Genomic DNA, 20,126 nt, shown 5'->3' on the forward strand with positions numbered 1-20,126 from the left:
CCAAGGCTCAAAATGTAATGGGTGGGCCCCCACTGCCCCAACAAATTAGTGATAGAATAACTGTCAAACACAACCAACCTTTGGTGGCCCATAGGGAACATCCAATGTCTGCTGCACAGTCAGTACAAAGACACTGTACATTAGTTTAAGCATTTAATGAGCAATATATACAGGTATCAGACCTTGTATCCAAAATACTTGGGACCTGGGGTTTTCCGAAAAAGGGATCTTTCTGTAATTTGGATCTCTATACCTTACGTCTTCTAAAAATCATTTGAACATTAAACACAATAGGAATGGTTTGCCTCCAAATAGGATTCATTATATCTTAGTTAATTTCAGGTATACAGCATGATTACAGCATGTATGCCATTTGTCCCTCTTCAGCCACAGCAATACATCCAGATCATGCACCAAATGTTGCCCAAACACGTGGGTAAAATGCCCAAACTGCCCTGTCATTCCCTTTGTCTCTAAATAACAGATGGCACCTGTGACATAACAAACTGTATAAGTTGGATGAAACTATTAGATATTTCTGTTTATGCTGAAATGTACCCCCTGCCCCCTCCTACCTGTTATAGCAAATGTATTGTGTAGGTTAATCTCATCTAGGTGTGTATTGTGTGTAGCCAGCCGGCTCTGTCTGGCCCTTCTAATGTAATTGCCCCTATTGTGAGGGCACACAGAGCCAGACCCCATAGTGACACAATACACATAGTTACCCCTTGTGAGAGCAGTGCTCTGTCTAGTAAATGCAAAAGACTGAACTGGGCATGCTCACTAGGTGGCTTCCCATAGGCCCAGTGGGATTAGCTATGATTGGTCCCTCTGTAAGCTGCCTTTGGGTTGGCAGAAGGAGTAAAATCCTGTTTTGGTTTTACAACAGGGGCTGTTCCCTTTCTGGCTACAAAAGGCTGCTCTCTAGTCCATTCTCCCATTAATAGAAGGCAAGGTTAGCAGATAAAACCCAGCTTCTGGCATTATGGGAACTCTTGTGAGAACACCAGCAATTGTTAAGTCATTTACTCCCTAAAGATTTTGGTAACTATGGGAAGGGAGCCACGAACGAGTAGCACAATATATTAATATTGCCCAGCGGGATGCAAATGCACACCACCTATTACCGTCTATTACCATCTTTCCTTTCTTTCCTATTCTCTTTCACTTCCTACTTTATTACTTTGTAAAAAAAAAAATCAATAAAGAAAATCTTTAAAAAAAAAAACTAGGGGAAGGGTGACAATTGATTTCTACACTGAAAACAGGGAGCGCAGAAGAGCGGGAGGGGGGGACAGACACGTCACTGTGGATGCGCAAGGGGCTGGCAGGGGCAAGGGAGCATGGACCAGGGGGGGCAGGAGAGGTAGCTGCATGGAGCCCCCCAGCCTTACGCCCCAGGCAGGTACCCCTTCTAGCCCTAGTTCCAGCCCTGATGTAACAACAATAAGGAACATTACCATAAAAAAGGAATGTGTTGCTATCCCATGATAATGTATGCCATACATACGCCTGATTGTGGCCTCTTTGCACTTTGCATGCTGCGCTCAGGCTCACAAATGAACCCCATGGAATCCCTCCGATTAGTTTATTCCAACCTTCATAAACAGCATTCTGTTCTTTTGTGTACCAACAATATGCTTACAGTTACATGCCAACCCATTCCTTAATTCTCTGTTCCACCTCTTACATTCTAAATTCTACAGCCTTCACATGGGAACGGAATTACAAAAAGTGCTTGATAAGTCCCATCTTCATTTATCCACACAATGTTATGTCTACACATTCATTATAATTTTGCCCCCCCCACCCCCACTCTCCCCCTCCAAGTAAAGGAGGCAACACTCTGCCATTCAGGTTTGCCTTCTGGCTGATCAAGCCACAGTCTGAACAGATAGAGCACGTATGAAACACTATATTAACACCACACATACCAGTAAGATGGCTGTGAAAAGGCCAATAAGTACTCCATTAACATCAACTATGCCGGTACTTTCCATGGAAAATGGGCAATAACTCTACGTGTGCCGGTAAGATTACAGAAAAATGGGCAATAGGCACTGTAGAAACTGCACACATGCCGGTAAGATCGCTGGAAAATAACCCGAGTACTCCCAAGGCCACCATCGGGGGGGGGGGCAAAAGGGGGACAGTCGTCTCGAACGATTCTCGCTATTAAGGGTGGCTTGGCCTTGATACTGTTTTTTTAGCTCAGGCCCCCTTTAAACAATTACGGGCCGTGTCATTGGTGGTCAGCGGGTAATCCAATTGGTCGCATCCCATGCGTAGTGTGACGTCAGTACGCACAGGGTGCAACCTTATAGTAGTGGGGATGTAGCGGGGAGCCAGAGGATGCAGCGAGATCGATATTGTCCCCATTGGTAAAAAAGAAGTGCTAGTGAGAGAAGTCGATTCCCAGGGATATGAGTGTGCAAGTTGCGTCTGCAGCTGGTGATATGCTGATAAGATCACAGAAAATGGAAAATGAGAAACAGTGAGAACATGCTGCGCCCACCCGTGTTCAGCACTTACACGTGCCTGTGTGTGTACACCACAATAGGGTAGAATGGAATGTGTTTTTATCTGAGCTCTCCTGCGGTGGAATGCAGGACAATGCTGGCGCAGTTGAGTACAGATAACAACTCTCATCAGTATGAGCCCATAGCGGGGCTTCCTGTTGGTTGAATACAGGCATTACAGATAACTTTTATTCAGATAAAAGGCTCTTGTCTTCTCTGTACTTACCATAATCCTGTTTGCATCCTCCCAAAGCTGTGCTGTCTGTCTGGTCATTTCCTCATGGAAAGCGGAAGGGGCCAAGCAAACAAAGGGGGGGTCCCACCTACAGAAAATGATATCCCATAGATAAACATAACTAAGAGTGATTAAAAACCAACTAAGACAACTGCCACTTAGTGTTGCACATAATCTGAAACCAGAAATACATCAGGAATTCTGTGTGGCATAGATATACCCCTGTAACCAGCACTATTCCTCTAGAACAAGACAGTGACTAAACATTAACTAAATATAAAATGGCCGCCATGGGCAGATTTTAGTGTCAGGCACAAGCATCTCAAGAAACGCCATTAATCAGAGTGCAAAAAACAATTAAAAGCTACAAATCATGTTCCAATTCTCTACTTTATATGCTGCTTTTTTTGTTTCACCAAATAAGAACTCCCTCTAGTGGCCACCAGGGCAAACAACAGCCTATACGTTGCAGGACAATTTCATGTACCTACCTCATTATACTTTAATAAACAGTCTCCAGTTAAGTGCGCATTTAATTCCTTCTTCCCACCAAGAGCTTAAAAATCAAAAATGTTGTATCTGTAAAAAAAAAATACAGAATTAGAATTTTTAAACTGTTCCTCTGTGTGAAAATGTATTGGGGGGATCTCGCTGAGTAACTGAACCAGAGTTTACTGTAAGAAAGTAGACAAAACCCAGCGCAACTTTATAAAAGAGAAAAAAAAAGCATTTGCTACGGCCTTATTATTATCATTCTGTTTGTGCTATCCTAATTCCATAGTAGGAATCTATTTTAGCCAAGATCTTCATTATGAGAAATGTATAGAACCCTGGTGCTCAGGAGCAAAATTAATGCAAACAGAATTCCGCACTTTTTGGCACCCCCAGTGATTGTACCTTTCCTTCTCCTTAAAAGGCATAGTTCACCTTTAAATTAACTAGAAGTATAATGTAGAGAGTTCTATTCTGAGACAATTTGTAATTTGTCTTCATTTTTTTATTTGTGGCTTTTGAATTGTTTAGTTATTTGTTTAGAAGCTCTCCAGTTTGGAATTTTGGCAGCTACCTGGTTGTTAGGGTCCAATTTAGCCTAGCAACCAGACAGTTGTTTGAAAGAGAGACAGGAATGTGAATAGAGGAGAGCCTGGATAAGTAATAAAAAGTAACAATGACATTTTAAAGCATGCATTATATTTATGCGCTATTTCATAACACCGTTACTTTCTGAAAACTACTGTTCTGAAAATGACCATTTCCTGCAAATTGCATCACTCTAGGGCCAACACAAACTTGTCCATGTTGTCACCACAGACAATCACCAGCTGCCATGTTGTTTAGTAACGCCCACTCCTGGGAGGCGTTAAGTTTCACAGTAATTATCGCCACATTTTATGCTTTAACGCTTCATATGTGTTTGTGAATTATGCGTTAGTATAATTTCTATTCGATAATTACCTCAAAGCGATGGAAATAACGCTTTGCGATAATCAGGATTTTTGCGCATGCGATATGAGTAGTAACACATGTGAAATGACTTTTTAACGCATAAAACTATGCGATAAGCGCTAACGACCTTTAGTGAATCAGCCCCTAAGTCTGTAGTGCAATTCAGATCCCCCAAGGGCAATGTGGTCTTACTACTCAGTCACAATTGATTTTAATTGCACTACAGACTTAGAATGCTAAAAGGCAGGGTAGGACCCAAAGTGTGGTATTAACAACTGTTTTTGAAAAAATAATTGTAAAATAACTGAGCGCTGGCCGTCTTTCTCCTTCTTTTTACGTAACAGGACCTGATAAAACTGTATTTAGTAGTCATAGGGGCTGATTTACTTACCCACGAACGGGTCGAATGGAGTCCGATTGCGTTTTTTTCGTAATGATCGGTACTTTGCGATTTTTTCGTATGTTTTGCGATTTTTTCGGATTCTTTACGAATTTTTCGGATCCAATACGATTTTTGCGTAAAAACGCGAGTTTTCCTATCCATTACGAAAGTTGCGTAAAAAGTTGCGCATTTTGCGTAGCGTTAAAACTTACGCGAAAAGTTGCGCATTTTTCGTAGCGTTAAGTTTTAACGCCACGAAAAATGCGCAACTTTTCGCGTAAGTTTTAACGCTACGAAAAATGCGCAACTTTTTACGCAACTTTCGTAATGGATACGAAAAACTCGCGTTTTTACGCAAAAATCGTATTGGTAACGAAAAATTCGTACAGAATCCGAAAAAATCGCAAAACATACGAAAAAATCGCAAAGTAATCGCAAAATGTTCGTTTTCAAGTCGGAACTTTTCCAATTCGGGTCGGATTCGTGGGTTAGTAAATCAGCCCCATAGTGTTAACAGTATTTTATAAGAGCTCTCCATAGCCAAAATTATTATCATGCACACAGTGTTGTCATCATAAAGGAACAATAGCAAATCGGTCTAGAGCTGAGTTTCTATGGGAACCAGATTTAGCCCTAAACGTAGATTTTTCTCCGGCGATCAAAATCTTTTAACCCGGCCAATCGAGGAGATGACCGATATTCGCAGCCTTAGCGATATCGGTCGTCGCATCGAGCTGCCAAACACGCACCGAATATCGTACAGAAGGAGTTGCGTGTATGGCGGCTTTTACTTTTAAAGTGGGATTTACATATCCTTTAAGTAATGTTTTCAGTTGTAGCCTTTTTGCTCTCCAGTGTAGTTAAGGTGTTTGTGCTAGAATCACTTTGTGTGTTTGCTCTAAAAGATTTATGCCGCCTAGTAACTTACGTACTTCTTTATCTTCTACTCTTTTACAGCCAAGCGCAATCAGGAGGCCTCTCAGCACACACTTTGGTGTTTCCCAGAACGTTGCCGAGGAGATCTCTGCTGAAGAATTGTTATGAATTATTTGGGCCATCCATGATTGTATCTGCTTTTTAATGGTCTCTATATAATAGTCGTTTGGGTGTCCGTGGAATTGTACATTTTGTCTAACTGGGGAATGGTCGGATAGGTGGGAATATGAAAATATTGTTGTGAAGCCAATATATAATCAACTCTTGAATAAACTGTGAATGTTTTAGAAAAATGAGTATAGTCTCCCTTTTTTGGGTTTAATGCCCGCCTTACATCAACCAGCTGCATTGCTGCTAAAAGGTTTTTGGCCTCTTCGACTCCTTTATTTGAGATATTACTCCTTTGAGAGGAGGAGTCTACTAATGGGTTAAGTGTAGCATTAAAGTCTCCACCCAGTATTATTAACCCTACACTTAAGTTTTCTAAAACTTTCAAAAATGTCTAATATAGGAAATCTGACCTGAATTGGGAACACAGACATTTGCAATTGTACATATCTGGTCAGCCAATTTACCTTTAATCATTAGGAACTGTCCCTCGGTGTCGAAAAGTGTGTCTATATGTTTAAATGGTAGGTCCTTATAAATCAAAGTAAGAACTCCAGTGGCTTTCTTTGTGGGATTGTTGCTCATGGATATATGGGGGTACAATTTATGGGTCGTAGTTAGAGAATGTTGTTGTTTTTTTTTTAAATGAGACTCTTGGATGATCACTATCTTGGCTTCGCTTTTTTACACTCATAGAATCTTTCCTTGCTTGACAGGTTCATTAAAGAAAAGGACAGTACAGTCCGTATTTGTTAGATCAGCCATTCTGGTGGGTTGAATCTACATGCCCTACTAGATTACTTTGCTGACACTTGCTGGTAGCTTGCAATATGGGGAAAGGAGAGGTTAGGAAGGGGGAACAGTCCAGCTAACTAAGTAGCTGAATAGCAAAAGTAAAGTGTAAGCGATGTGCCGCAGTAGTTTTACAAGGGGAGTTCCGCTTGACTGAAATAGTGTAACAAGGGCAAGGTGTAATGTACCTTTAATTTGGGGAAACGTAATTGGTTGAGGTGGATAGGATCATATATTTGAACCTGTATCGATCTGAAGCATCCATCCCTAATCCAGTCTTAGGGAAAGAGAACCATTACCAGCAGAATGTTGGAGATAGTAGGGGAAAATGTAAGGAAATAATGGTTACCCTTAATATATTATAATATACCCATTGCTTTTTAAGGCAAAACATAGGGGGAAAGTTACTCTTTTAAAGGATCTTAGTTTACTCGAGTCCACTCTTATAAAAGCTGAGAAGTGGTAAAGAGTGACTTGGACTTATGTACTTAAGGATGTCCCATAAAACTCGGAGAGTAAAAGGAAAATAAGGGAAACAGTTGTTCATCAGGTAAGAAGTCAAAACAAGCAGTCAGGTCAATGTCTGCGTTCCTCACATGGGGGTACAATGTCAAAATCGGTTTTTATTCTGAAAACCAGCTTTATTGTTATGCTGAGGTTTAACATTTGATGTGGCTCTATTCTAGTCACTGTAGAAGTGGCAGGTACCAGTCAGGTCCAGGATCAGAGCATAAAGCTACTTCCTAAGTCCAAACATCTCAAGGGAAAGTTCAATGTCCATAGCAAGTTTTCCAGCATCCTGTTTTTAGTTGAAAGAAAGTCGCATCTTGTCTTTAGTGGTTCTGGGAGTACAAGTTATTCTCAGTTCAGTATCCCTGAAGTTCAAACGTTAGCTCTGATATTTTCACGGGATCAGGTAACCATCCCAGGTAAGTCTAATGATGGTAGATGTAGTGTCAGTGGGCGTGTGTATCACTGCTACAGTTCCATCCTTGTTTGTTGTAAGAGCAAAGGGATAGTCCCATCTGTAAGGGAAACTCTTCTCCCTCAGAAGGTCAGTGAGTGGCTTCAACATTTTCCATTTGGATAATGTGGTTCTAAAGAGATCCTTGGAGAGTTTAATGACACAGTCCTTATATGTGAAGTTACTGACCTCCTTAGAGTTTAGTAGAATTTCCTCCTTCAACGAAAAACTGATAACAGCACAGTATGTCACACAGAGCATTTAAGGGAGAGGCTTTCAGTTTTTGGACTCTTTGAAATATTTCTATTTCTGTGGATGGATCTCTGTTCAATATACTGTTACATATCTGTAACAACACTGTGCCTATTCCTCGTTTTGTGTAGCTTCTGGCAATCCCCACACCCTAAAATTGTTTTCTCCTACTTCTGTTCTCCTGATCTTCCAACTGTCTTTGGAGGTGAAGAATAATATTGTCCTCTTGTTGTAAATGCATATGTATTGTTTTCTGATTAGTTGTGCACTTACTTATGTTATGTTATGATCTAGGTCATCGGTGCGCGCTGCCAGAGTAAGCATATGTTTTTGTTATGTCTTGTATTCCCTCCTTTATAGTGGCCGTCACCTCCTGCAACATTTCTCTGATGTTGGCTTTGAAGGTAAGTTTGAGATGTACACTAGTATATCTGTTCTGTCATCAGTATCGCTATCAGGTTCGGATAGCTCTCCATTGGATTTGGCCTTCTCCTCCCTTTCCTCCCGTGCATGTGGTCCAATTTTTTTCTTCAAGAATAGAAGCGCTGCATCAGGTTGAACCACTTGTTGTTTTCTGCAGAGAGTTCTCTCCCTCTCCGGTTTGTTTTTGCGAGTTTTCCCCATTTCTTCTTTCTCCTATTAGGGCTGTAAGGGGCTCTCAGGAAAGCCACGGCCCAAGATTAATTGTTAACGATATCTCTCAGTTTAAATTACCAAAACGTAAATTGCTTAAAACCCAAATGGATTTGTTGAGAGAAAAAATATACAATACAGGTTGGGTTACCTTTTCTTCCTAACAGCAAGTAAAGATGGTATTCAAGCTGTAATTCACACACCGAATGACAACTACCCCAAGTCAGCCTAGCGGAATGGTCTGCTGAACCTAGCAGCACACAAGCAATGGACTTTACTCTCCAAGAAGAATGGGTCCAAGTGACTAATCCAAACCAAAACTGAGGGATCCAGTGAGCGCCTAAAGTCCCTCTAATTCAATGCAACTTAGAAATGGGCACTTAAAGAGATACTAACACCTCAAATAAAACCCTTTTTACACCTATCATAATATTGTCTTTGCATACTATTTATACTTTTGTCATTTATACTATTTGCCCAATGCTTTTATATAGCAATACACCCAATTCACTATTTTATGACCCTGCTGAACCCTGAATCCTTTACAAAAGATTTGACCGAATACTGAACCGAATCCTAATTTGTTATAAAGAAAACCATGTGCTTTGTGCATGGTAAAAATGTTTTAACTTCCGTGTGTTTATGTGACAAAAAGTCACATGATTTTCAGGATTTGGTTTGGCCAGAGGCATGGATTCAGCCAAATCCGAAACCTGCTGAAAATGGCTGAATCTTGGCTGAATCCCAAACCGAATCCTGGATTCCGTACATCCCTACTTTTATATTATCGATCTGATTCCCCATGTTCCTCTATGAGGGGGCTGCCATATTTGTGCAGCAGGAGACCATTACAATTAGAAGCTATAACTGTCAGATCGAAAAGGGACAGTCAGGTTGGAAAAAACTGTCAGGTTTAGGAACTTCAAGGAACAATTACTTACAAAGGAGCCCTATCAGTGAAAAAGATCAACATGACCTATAGGGAACTTTTATTGTACATTAATATTTTAAAGCATAGTTTTTAGTGTCAGTACACCTTTTCCATGAGGACTGACTGCAAAGGATCTCAACAGGTTACGGCCATAAGGAAGAAGGAATACATAAGATAACAAAATCTTTTGTCTGTAAAGGTTTTACGCAACATTGTTATTGTTTTGGTTATTGGGTATACCTGCCATATGTTGTTTATTCCTCCTTCTCTCACTGACTTAAATAATATTCCTGTAGGGAAAGCTGATTGCAGCCTGGCATTGGCTCCTGACGCCCATACACTTAAGTGCCACCTCATCCTGAGAAGCAATCATTTACCCCCCAACTGTAACTGCAGCCATTACCTGCCAGCCAAGGGATGAACCCCATAAAGTCTACAGCAGCACGTTACTGAACCCCTGTATAACATATTAGCTTACCCCTTTATCCCACCCTTACCTCTACCCGAAAATCTAAAAGGTGAGAACAAGTCCTACTGACAAAGGGAATGTTATACCTTAAGTTAACTTTAGTTTGTAATTGGTCTTCATTATTTTAGGAGTCTCTCTCCTATTCATTTTCCAGTCTCTGTTTCAAACCACTGCCTGGTTGCTGGCTGAGTAAAACTTTTAGTATGATGTAGAGCAGGGGTCCCCAACCTGCGGGTGTAAAAATTCCTCCATCGAAAAAGTGTCATATACAGGAAACTTACCCCCTTTATCCTGCCCCCCCCACACACGTCCAAAATATTTCATGGTCCCTCTTCAGCTACAGCAATACATTCAGATCATGTAGGGAATGTTGTGAAATTCTCTAGCTATCCCTTTCATTCCACTACACTGTGTATTAGCCCCACCAATTATTATTAATTCTAGTCAGTATGGCATTCCTAAAGTAGTCAGGGGGCAGCACAAGAGAAAGGAAGAGCCCACTGCCGATCACTCCCCCACAGACACATACAAGGTGAAACAGGAAAAATCCAAGCGGTCACCCCTCCCTCAGCCAGCTGTCACTTGGAGTTACAGAAGGGGGGAGGCAGACAGAAGAGGTACAACCTTAGCGCCCCTCCACATTTGCATCCTAGACACGTACCTCTTTTGCCTACCCCTAGTTCCAGCCCTGCTCATAGGTCCCACGAGCAACATACATTATTCTGTCTCTCCTAACAATTAGGGTCCCTTCTTATGTACTTACATCTGGCCACTGCTAATAACAGATGTTAGTACTTTAGCCTCATCCTCTACTGACTAGGGTTCTATTGTCTTCCACCTTGTGCAGAAAGATGGCCCTTAATGATGCCGGTATCTACGCCAGTACAAAACATCCAATGAATTAATAAGCCCCCCAAACATCCACTTTGCTTTGAAGACTGCCTCACGTGCATTTATTACTCCAAGTTAACCATATCAACAAATCAGATATTAACAGTCATTCTTCCTTTCTATGTACTGTGAGCTAAAGCACCTGGTTTGTATAGGTGAATGCCCTGGAGTAAACGGCACCCGTTAAAACAAATAGGGGTCAGCTAATAAGTCTTCCTAAGACACAGTCTGGAAAGGGTCCCTTTTTGCTCACACAAGTGGGTGCTATGAAGGCACATCAAAAAGGAGGGCAGAATTACAGCAGACTGTGCGTGTTATATCATTGTCAAAGTCATGACCTTAAGTTAGACTTTGCCCCACTAAATACAGATACAAATGCCCTGTACCAATAGTAACATTGACACAGCTGAAATAGTTCAGGGCTACAGTAAAAACCATTATACTATTATACAAGTACTGTACAAAAAGGAAATTACTAGAAAAGGTAATGCCCGTTGGTCAATCATGGATTTAGTTTGTCAGTTTAATTATATAAATAATCTCCCCATGTGCATCCATGATTGCCCAACAGGCACTACCTTTGCTTGTTAGGCCATGGGTACATGGGAATCATTTTGCAGACTGAGAGAAGGGGATCCTGCTTCCTGCTTTCGTGGTTTTTTTTTTTGGCCACTCTCTGCTCCGTGTACCTGCGCTTAAGCTGAAGCTATACTTTTCAGCGCAGGGATACAGATTTAGGGCCACTTTAGGAGATTTTAAGCACACTGTGTGGCCAGTGCAGTGGCCATAAACAGTGCAGTCAGATGTGGTATAACAACTGCTAGGGTCTCGGGCATAAAGCAGCAATGCCAGTTGCCCGAAGTGGGGGCTCAGGGTATTTTACAATTACATGTTATCTTCTCAGATCCCTCTCGTTTCTATTTTCCCACTTTGCATTTTATTCTTGTCCATTTTTCTTGATTTGTGTTTATCTTTACCCCATCCCTTGCCTTGTTTAGTATCTCTCTGATATTCATCTCCTCCAAATCAGTTTAGGGCAAAGGCACACAAAGCGTAGGCCCCACTTTTCTCACATGAGTTTTGTAGCCAGGTGGAGAGAAGTGGATCTGCTCCTATACGCTTCCAGGTTTAGCTGCTCTGACAGGCACAACTTCGGCCCAAGTGCAGCTACACCAGGCAGAGCGGAGCAGAGATCAGTCAAAAAACACATGCTGTGTGTTTTTCGGGCCAATCTCTGCTCTGCTGCACTCAGTGTAGCTGTACACAGCTGTGCCTGTCTTTGCAGCTAAACGGAAGCGTACAGGAGCAGATCCACTTCTTTTCATTTTGTCTGCCCTTACCCTTAAGGCAGGGACACATGAAGCAGATTGTCTGCTTTCTTCTTTTTCACCTAGGCAGAGGAAAGCTGTGCTGTGCGCTCCTTCCCATAAGCTCAATCATCAGCGCAAAAATGCACACTTTTGCATTTCCATGCTAATATCCACTTCATGGGTCCCCAAACAGGTCGATGCCATGCCTGTGAATGGAGCTATGGGAAAAGCAGATCCACTTTTCTCTGCCTGGGTAAAATACACAGGCAAACACTGCTTCAGGTGCCCCTTCCCTAAAACTTCTCTTCTTGCTCTACCTTCTTTCCATTCTCTTCATCTTTCCCTTTCTCCTAGTGTCACATTAACTCATCCTGCTCTCCTCCCTATCTGCCATATCAATGTATTTATTTGTACATGGCAATCTCCCCTTATTTTTACCCTATGGTACAGTTGACCCAATTCTTTTAGTCCTCTGTCAAATGATACAATGTCTTCTCAATTCTGTGCAATTGCATTCTGTTTTTCTTTCCACTACTCATTTTCCCCCACCTTTTAGTTTCTACCATTTTTACTTCCGCCTGCCCCCACCCACACTGTGTATGCTTCCCGGCATAAACAGTCCTCCTCTTAATTTTCCACCTGGCCCCCCAACACCCCACTCACACAAGGTCCTTGTTATGTTGTGATTCCCTGACAGGTACATGCAAAAAGTTTAAGGCAAGTGTCACAAGGGGCGGATCCTTGGCCTGCAGATAAATAGCGGCTGAGAATCCGCCCCTACACTTGAGCGCCTGTGCCCGGAAGCACTGCTTTGTCTTGGGTGCAGGCACACACAGCCAATTTCAGCCAGAAACTGGGTGATTTAAGAGTTTGCAGATGAAGCTGAAGTTATTCAATCACACTGCAATGCTAAGCTTTGCTTTACAGACATATGAATCATTTTGGCACGTTTAGTACAAATTTCTGAAAAATTACCCCAACTTAGCATTGCAGTGTGATTGAATAACATTCAGCTTCATCTGCAAACTCTTAAATCACCCAGTTTCTGGCTGAAATTGGCTGTGTGTGCCTGCACCCAAGACAAAGCAGTGCTTCCGGGCACAGGCGCTCAAGTGTAGGGGCGGATTCTCAGCCGCTATTTATCTGCAGGCCAAGGATCCGCCCCTTGTGACACTTGCCTTAAACTTTTTGCATGTACCTGTCAGGGAATCACAACATAACAAGGACCTTGTGTGAGTGGGGTGTTGGGGGCCAGGTGGAAAATTAAGAGGAGGACTGTTTATGCCGGGGAAGCATACACAGTGTGGGTGGGGGCAGGCGGAAGTAAAAATGGTAGAAACTAAAAGGTGGGGGAAAATGAGTAGTGGAAAGAAAAACAGAATGCAATTGCACAGAATTGAGAAGACACTGTATCATTTGACAGAGGACTAAAAGAATTGGGTCAACTGTACCAATAGGCGTAAAAAAATAAGGGGAGATTGCCATGTACATAATAAATACACTTGATATGGCCAGATAGGGAGTGAGAGCAGGAATGAGTTAATGTGACAGGTAGGAAGAAAGGGAAAGATGAAGAGATGGAAAGGAAGGTAGAGGCAAGAAGAGAAGTTTTAGGGAAGGGGCACCTGAAGCAGTGTTTGCCTGTGTATTTTACCCAGGCAGAGAAAAGTGGATCTGCTTCTTCCCATAGCTCCATTCACAGGCATGGCATCGACCTGTTTGGGGACCCATGAAGTGGATATTAACATGGAAATGCAAAAGTGTGCATTTTTTGCGCTGATGAATTGAGCTATGGGAAGGAGCGCACCAGCACAGCTTTCCTCTGCCTAGGTGAAAAAGAAGAAAGCAGACAATCTGCTTCATGTGTCCCTGCCTTAAGGGTAAGGGCAGACAAAGTGAAAAGAAGTGGATCTGCTCCTGTACGCTTCCACGTTTAGCCTGCAAAGACAGGCACAGCTGTGTACAGCTACACTGAGTGCAGCAGAGCAGAGATTGGCCCGAAAAAACACACAGCATGTGTTTTTTGGCTGATCTCTGCTCCGCTCTGCCTGGTGTAGCTGCACTTGGGCCGAAGTTGTGCCTGTCAGAGCAGCTAAACCTGGAAGCGTATAGGAGCAGATCCACTTCTCTCCACCTGGCTACAAAACTCATGTGAGAAAAGTGGGGCCTACACTTGTGTGCCTTTGCCCTAAACTGATTTGGAGGAGATGAATATCAGAGAGATACTAAACAAGGCAAGGGATGGGGTAAAGATAAACACAAATCAAGAAAAATGGACAAGAATAAAATGCAAAGTGGGAAAATAGAAACGAGAGGGATCTGAGAAGATAACATGTAATTGTAAAATACCCTGAGCCCCCACTTCGGGCAACTGGCATTGCTGCTTTATGCCCGAGACCCTAGCAGTTGTTATACCACATCTGACTGCACTGTTTATGGCCACTGCACTGGCCACACAGTGTGCTTAAAATCTCCTAAAGTGGCCCTAAAATCTGTATCCCTGCGCTGAAAAGTATAGCTTCAGCTTAAGCACAGGTACACGGAGCAGAGAGTGGCCAAAAAAAAAAACCACGAAAGCAGGAAGCAGGATCCCCTTCTCTCAGTCTGCAAAATGATTCCCATGTACCCATGGCCTAACAAGCAAAGGTAGTGCCTGTTGGGCAATCATGGATGCACATGGGGAGATTATTTATATAATTAAACTGACAAACTAAATCCATGACTGACCAACGGGCATTACCTTTTCTAGTAATTTCCTTTTTGTACAGTACTTGTATAATAGTATAATGGTTTTTACTGTAGCCCTGAACTATTTCAGCTGTGTCAATGTTACTATTGGTACAGGGCATTTGTATCTGTATTTAGTGGGGCAAAGTCTAACTTAAGGTCATGACTTTGACAATGATATAACACGCACAGTCTGCTGTAATTCTGCCCTCCTTTTTGATGTGCCTTCATAGCACCCACTTGTGTGAGCAAAAGGGACCCTTTCCAGACTGTGTCTTAGGAAGACTTATTAGCTGACCCCTATTTGTTTTAACGGGTGCCGTTTACTCCAGGGCATTCACCTATACAAACCAGGTGCTTTAGCTCACAGTACATAGAAAGGAAGAATGACTGTTAATATCTGATTTGTTGATATGGTTAACTTGGAGTAATAAATGCACGTGGGGCAGTCTTCAAAGCAAAGTGGATGTTTGGGGGGCTTATTAATTCATTGGATGTTTGTACTGGCGTAGATACCGGCATCATTAAGGGCCCATCTTTCTGCACAAGGTGGAAGACAATAGAACCCTAGTCAGTAGAGGATGAGGCTAAAGTACTAACATCTGTTATTAGCAGTGGCCAGATGTAAGTACATAAGAAGGGACCCTAATTGTTAGGAGAGACAGAATAATGTATGTTGCTCGTGGGACCTATGAGCAGGGCTGGAACTAGGGGTAGACAAAAGAGGCACGTGTCTAGGATGCAAATGTGGAGGGGCGCTAAGGTTGTACCTCTTCTGTCTGCCTCCCCCCTTCTGTAACTCCAAGTGACAGCTGGCTGAGGGAGGGGTGACCGCTTGGATTTTTCCTGTTTCACCTTGTATGTGTCTGTGGGGGAGTGATCGGCAGTGGGCTTTCCTTTCTCTTGTGCTGCCCCTGACTACTTTAGGAATGCCATACTGACTAGAATTAATAATAATTGGTGGGGCTAATACACAGTGTAGTGGAATGAAAGGGATAGCTAGAGAATTTCACAACATTCCCTACATGATCTGAATGTATTGCTGTAGCTGAAGAGGGACCAATGAAATATTTGGACGTGTGTGGGGGGGGCAGGATAAAGGGGGTAAGTTTCCTGTATAGACACTTTTCGATGGAGGAAATTTTTACACCCGCAGGTTGGGGACCCCTGCTCTACATCATACTAAAAGTTTACTCGGCCAGCAACCAGGCAGTGGTTTGAAACAGAGACTGGAAAATGAATAGGAGAGAGACTCCTAAAATAATGAAGACCAATTACAAACTAGGAAAGGACTTTAACTAAAGTATAAGGTATAACATTCCCTTTGTCAGTAGGACTTGTTCTCACCTTTTAGATTTTCGGGTAGAGGTAAGGGTGGGATAAAGGGGTAAGCTAATATGTTATACAGGGGTTCAGTAACGTGCTGCTGTAGACTTTATGGGGTTCATCCCCTTGGCTGGCAGGTAATGGCTGCAGTTACAGTTGGGGGGTAAATGATTGCTTCTCAGGATGAGGTGGCACTTAAGTGTATGGGCGTCAGGAGCCAATGCCAGGCTGCAATCAGCTTTCCCTACAGGAATATTATTTAAGTCAGTGAGAGAAGGAGGAATAAACAACATATGGCAGGTATACCCAATAACCAAAACAATAACAAAGTTGCGTAAAACCCTTTACAGACAAAAGATTTTGTTATCTTATGTATTCCTTCTTCCTTATGGCCTGTAACCTGTTGAGATCCTTTGCAGTCAGTCCTCATGGAAAAGGTGGTACTGACACTAAAAACTATGCTTTAAAATATTAATGTACAATAAAAGTTCCCTATAGGTCATGTTGATCTTTTTCACTGATAGGGCTCCTTTTGTAAGTAATTGTTCCTTGAAGTTCCTAAAACCTGACAGTTTTTCCAACCTGACTGTCCCTTTTCGATCTGACAGTTATAGCTTCTAATTGTAATGGTCTCCTGCTGCACAAATATGGCAGCCCCCTCATAGAGGAACATGGGGAATCAGATCGATAATATAAAAGTAGGGATGTACGGAATCCAGGATTCGGTTTGGGGATTCGGCCAAGATTCAGCCATTTTCAGCAGGTTTCGGATTTGGCTGAATCCATGCCTCTGGCCAAACCAAATCCTGAAAATCATGTGACTTTTTGTCACATAAACACACGGAAGTTAAAACATTTTTACCATGCACAAAGCACATGGTTTTCTTTATAACAAATTAGGATTCGGTTCAGTATTCGGTCAAATCTTTTGTAAAGGATTCGGGGTTCAGCAGGGTCATAAAATAGTGAATTGGGTGCATTGCTATATAAAAGCATTGGGCAAATAGTATAAATGACAAAAGTATAAATAGTATGCAAAGACAATATTATGATAGGTGTAAAAAGGGTTTTATTTGAGGTGTTAGTATCTCTTTAAGTGCCCATTTCTAAGTTGCATTGAATTAGAGGGACTTTAGGCGCTCACTGGATCCCTCAGTTTTGGTTTGGATTAGTCACTTGGACCCATTCTTCTTGGAGAGTAAAGTCCATTGCTTGTGTGCTGCTAGGTTCAGCAGACCATTCCGCTAGGCTGACTTGGGGTAGTTGTCATTCGGTGTGTGAATTACAGCTTGAATACCATCTTTACTTGCTGTTAGGAAGAAAAGGTAACCCAACCTGTATTGTATATTTTTCTCTCAACAAATCCATTTGGGTTTTAAGCAATTTACGTTTTGGTAATTTAAACTGAGAGATATCGTTAACAATTAATCTTGGGCCGTGGCTTTCCCTGAGAGCCCTTACAGCCCTAATAGGAGAAAGAAGAAATGGGGAAAACTCGCAAAAACAAACCGGAGAGGGAGAGAACTCTCTGCAGAAAACAACAAGTGGTTCAACCTGATGCAGCGCTTCTATTCTTGAAGAAAAAATTGGACCGCATGCACGGGAGGAAAGGGAGGAGAAGGCCAAATCCAATGGAGAGCTATCCGAACCTGATAGCGATACTGATGACAGAACAGATATACTAGTGTACATCTCAAACTTACCTTCAAAGCCAACATCAGAGAAATGTTGCAGGAGGTGACGGCCACTATAAAGGAGGGAATACAAGACATAACAAAAACATATGCTTACTCTGGCAGCGCGCACCGATGACCTAGATAACATAACATAAGTAAGTGCACAACTAATCAGAAAACAATACATATGCATTTACAACAAGAGGACAATATTATTCTTCACCTCCAAAGACAGTTGGAAGATCAGGAGAACAGAAGTAGGAGAAACAATTTTAGGGTGTGGGGATTGCCAGAAGCTACACAAAACGAGGAATAGGCACAGTATTGTTACAGATATGTAACAGTATATTGAACAGAGATCCATCCACAGAAATAGAAATATTTCAAAGAGTCCAAAAACTGAAAGCCTCTCCCTTAAATGCTCTGTGTGACATACTGTGCTGTTATCAGTTTTTCGTTGAAGGAGGAAATTCTACTAAACTCTAAGGAGGTCAGTAACTTCACATATAAGGACTGTGTCATTAAACTCTCCAAGGATCTCTTTAGAACCACATTATCCAAATGGAAAATGTTGAAGCCACTCACTGACCTTCTGAGGGAGAAGAGTTTCCCTTACAGATGTGACTATCCCTTTGCTCTTACAACAAACAAGGATGGAACTGTAGCAGTGATACACACGCCCACTGACACTACATCTACCATCATTAGACTTACCTGGGATGGTTACCTGATCCCGTGAAAATATCAGAGCTAACGTTTGAACTTCAGGGATACTGAACTGAGAATAACTTGTACTCCCAGAACCACTAAAGACAAGATGCGACTTTCTTTCAACTAAAACAGGATGCTGGAAAACTTGCTATGGACATTGAACTTTCCCTTGAGATGTTTGGACTTAGGAAGTAGCTTTATGCTCTGATCCTGGACCTGACTGGTACCTGCCACTTCTACAGTGACTAGAATAGAGCCACATCAAATGTTAAACCTCAGCATAACAATAAAGCTGGTTTTCAGAATAAAAACCGATTTTGACATTGTACCCCCATGTGAGGAACGCAGACATTGACCTGACTGCTTGTTTTGACTTCTTACCTGATGAACAACTGTTTCCCTTATTTTCCTTTTACTCTCCGAGTTTTATGGGACATCCTTAAGTACATAAGTCCAAGTCACTCTTTACCACTTCTCAGCTTTTATAAGAGTGGACTCGAGTAAACTAAGATCCTTTAAAAGAGTAACTTCCCCCCTATGTTTTGCCTTACAAAGCAATGGGTATATTATAATATATTAAGGTAACCATTATTTCCTTACATTTTCCCTACTATCTCCAACATTCTGCTGGTAATGGTTCTCTTTCCCTAAGACTGGATTAGGGATGGATGCTTCAGATCGATACAGGTTCAAATATATGATCCTATCCACCTCAACCAATTACGTTTCCCCAAATTAAAGGTACATTACACCTTTGCCCTTGTTACACTATTTCAGTCAAGCGGAACTCCCCTTGTAAAACTACTGCGGCACATCGCTTACACTTTACTTTTGCTATTCAGCTACTTAGTTAGCTGGACTGTTCCCCCTTCCTAACCTCTCCTTTCCCCGTATTGCAAGCTACCAGCAAGTGTCAGCAAAGTAATCTAGTAGGGCATGTAGATTCAACCCACCAGAATGGCTGATCTAACAAATACGGACTGTACTGTCCTTTTCTTTAATGAACCTGTCAAGCAAGGAAAGATTCTTTGAGTGTAAAAAAGCGAAGCCAAGATAGTGATCATCCAAGAGTCTCATTTAAAAAAAAAACAACAACATTCTCTAACTACGACCCATAAATTGTACCCCCATATATCCATGAGCAACAATCCCACAAAGAAAGCCGCTGGAGTTCTTACTTTGATTTATAAGGACCTACCATTTAAACATATAGACACACTTTTCGACACCGAGGGACAGTTCCTAATGATTAAAGGTAAATTGGCTGACCAGATATGTACAATTGCAAATGTCTGTGTTCCCAATTCAGGTCAGATTTCCTATATTAGACATTTTTGAAAGTTTTAGAAAACTTAAGTGTAGGGTTAATAATACTGGGTGGAGACTTTAATGCTACACTTAACCCATTAGTAGACTCCTCCTCTCAAAGGAGTAATATCTCAAATAAAGGAGTCGAAGAGGCCAAAAACCTTTTAGCAGCAATGCAGCTGGTTGATGTAAGGCGGGCATTAAACCCAAAAAAGGGAGACTATACTCATTTTTCTAAAACATTCACAGTTTATTCAAGAGTTGATTATATATTGGCTTCACAACAATATTTTCATATTCCCACCTATCCGACCATTCCCCAGTTAGACAAAATGTACAATTCCACGGACACCCAAACGACTATTATATAGAGACCATTAAAAAGCAGATACAATCATGGATGGCCCAAATAATTCATAACAATTCTTCAGCAGAGATCTCCTCGGCAACGTTCTGGGAAACACTAAAGTGTGTGCTGAGTGGCCTCCTGATTGCGCTTGGCTGTAAAAG

At 41.9% G+C, this 20,126-nt stretch overlaps 2 protein-coding genes and 1 long non-coding RNA gene across 4 annotated transcripts in view; 1 reads left to right on the forward strand and 2 right to left on the reverse strand.

Annotated features, from left to right (window-relative positions):
- Positions 1-20,126, forward strand: part of cdk5rap2 (CDK5 regulatory subunit associated protein 2) — a 280,021-nt gene that overhangs the window by 121,838 nt on the left and 138,057 nt on the right.
- LOC108645252 overlaps positions 2,668-20,126 on the reverse strand; it is a 74,835-nt gene continuing 57,376 nt past the window's right edge. Inside the window, exons 2-3 of the long non-coding RNA XR_004219545.1 lie at positions 3,246-3,333; positions 2,668-2,842 (exon numbers count right to left, since the gene is read on the reverse strand). This is a non-coding gene — a long non-coding RNA (uncharacterized LOC108645252). The remainder of the gene's footprint in view (positions 2,843-3,245; positions 3,334-20,126) is intronic.
- Positions 19,826-20,126, reverse strand: part of LOC108645253 — a 55,627-nt gene continuing 55,326 nt past the window's right edge. Inside the window, exon 9 of one of the 2 annotated variants that reach the window (XR_004219493.1) lies at positions 19,826-20,117. Coding sequence is in view for 1 of the 2 variants with exons in the window: in XM_031890656.1 (XP_031746516.1) it covers positions 20,031-20,117 (87 nt within the window). In the remaining variant the exon portion in view is untranslated. The remainder of the gene's footprint in view (positions 20,118-20,126) is intronic. The other variant, XM_031890656.1, reaches the window with a different exon arrangement.

Source organism: Xenopus tropicalis, chromosome 8 (assembly GCF_000004195.4).
Source record: "Xenopus tropicalis strain Nigerian chromosome 8, UCB_Xtro_10.0, whole genome shotgun sequence".
Lineage (NCBI taxonomy): Eukaryota > Metazoa > Chordata > Amphibia > Anura > Pipidae > Xenopus > Xenopus tropicalis.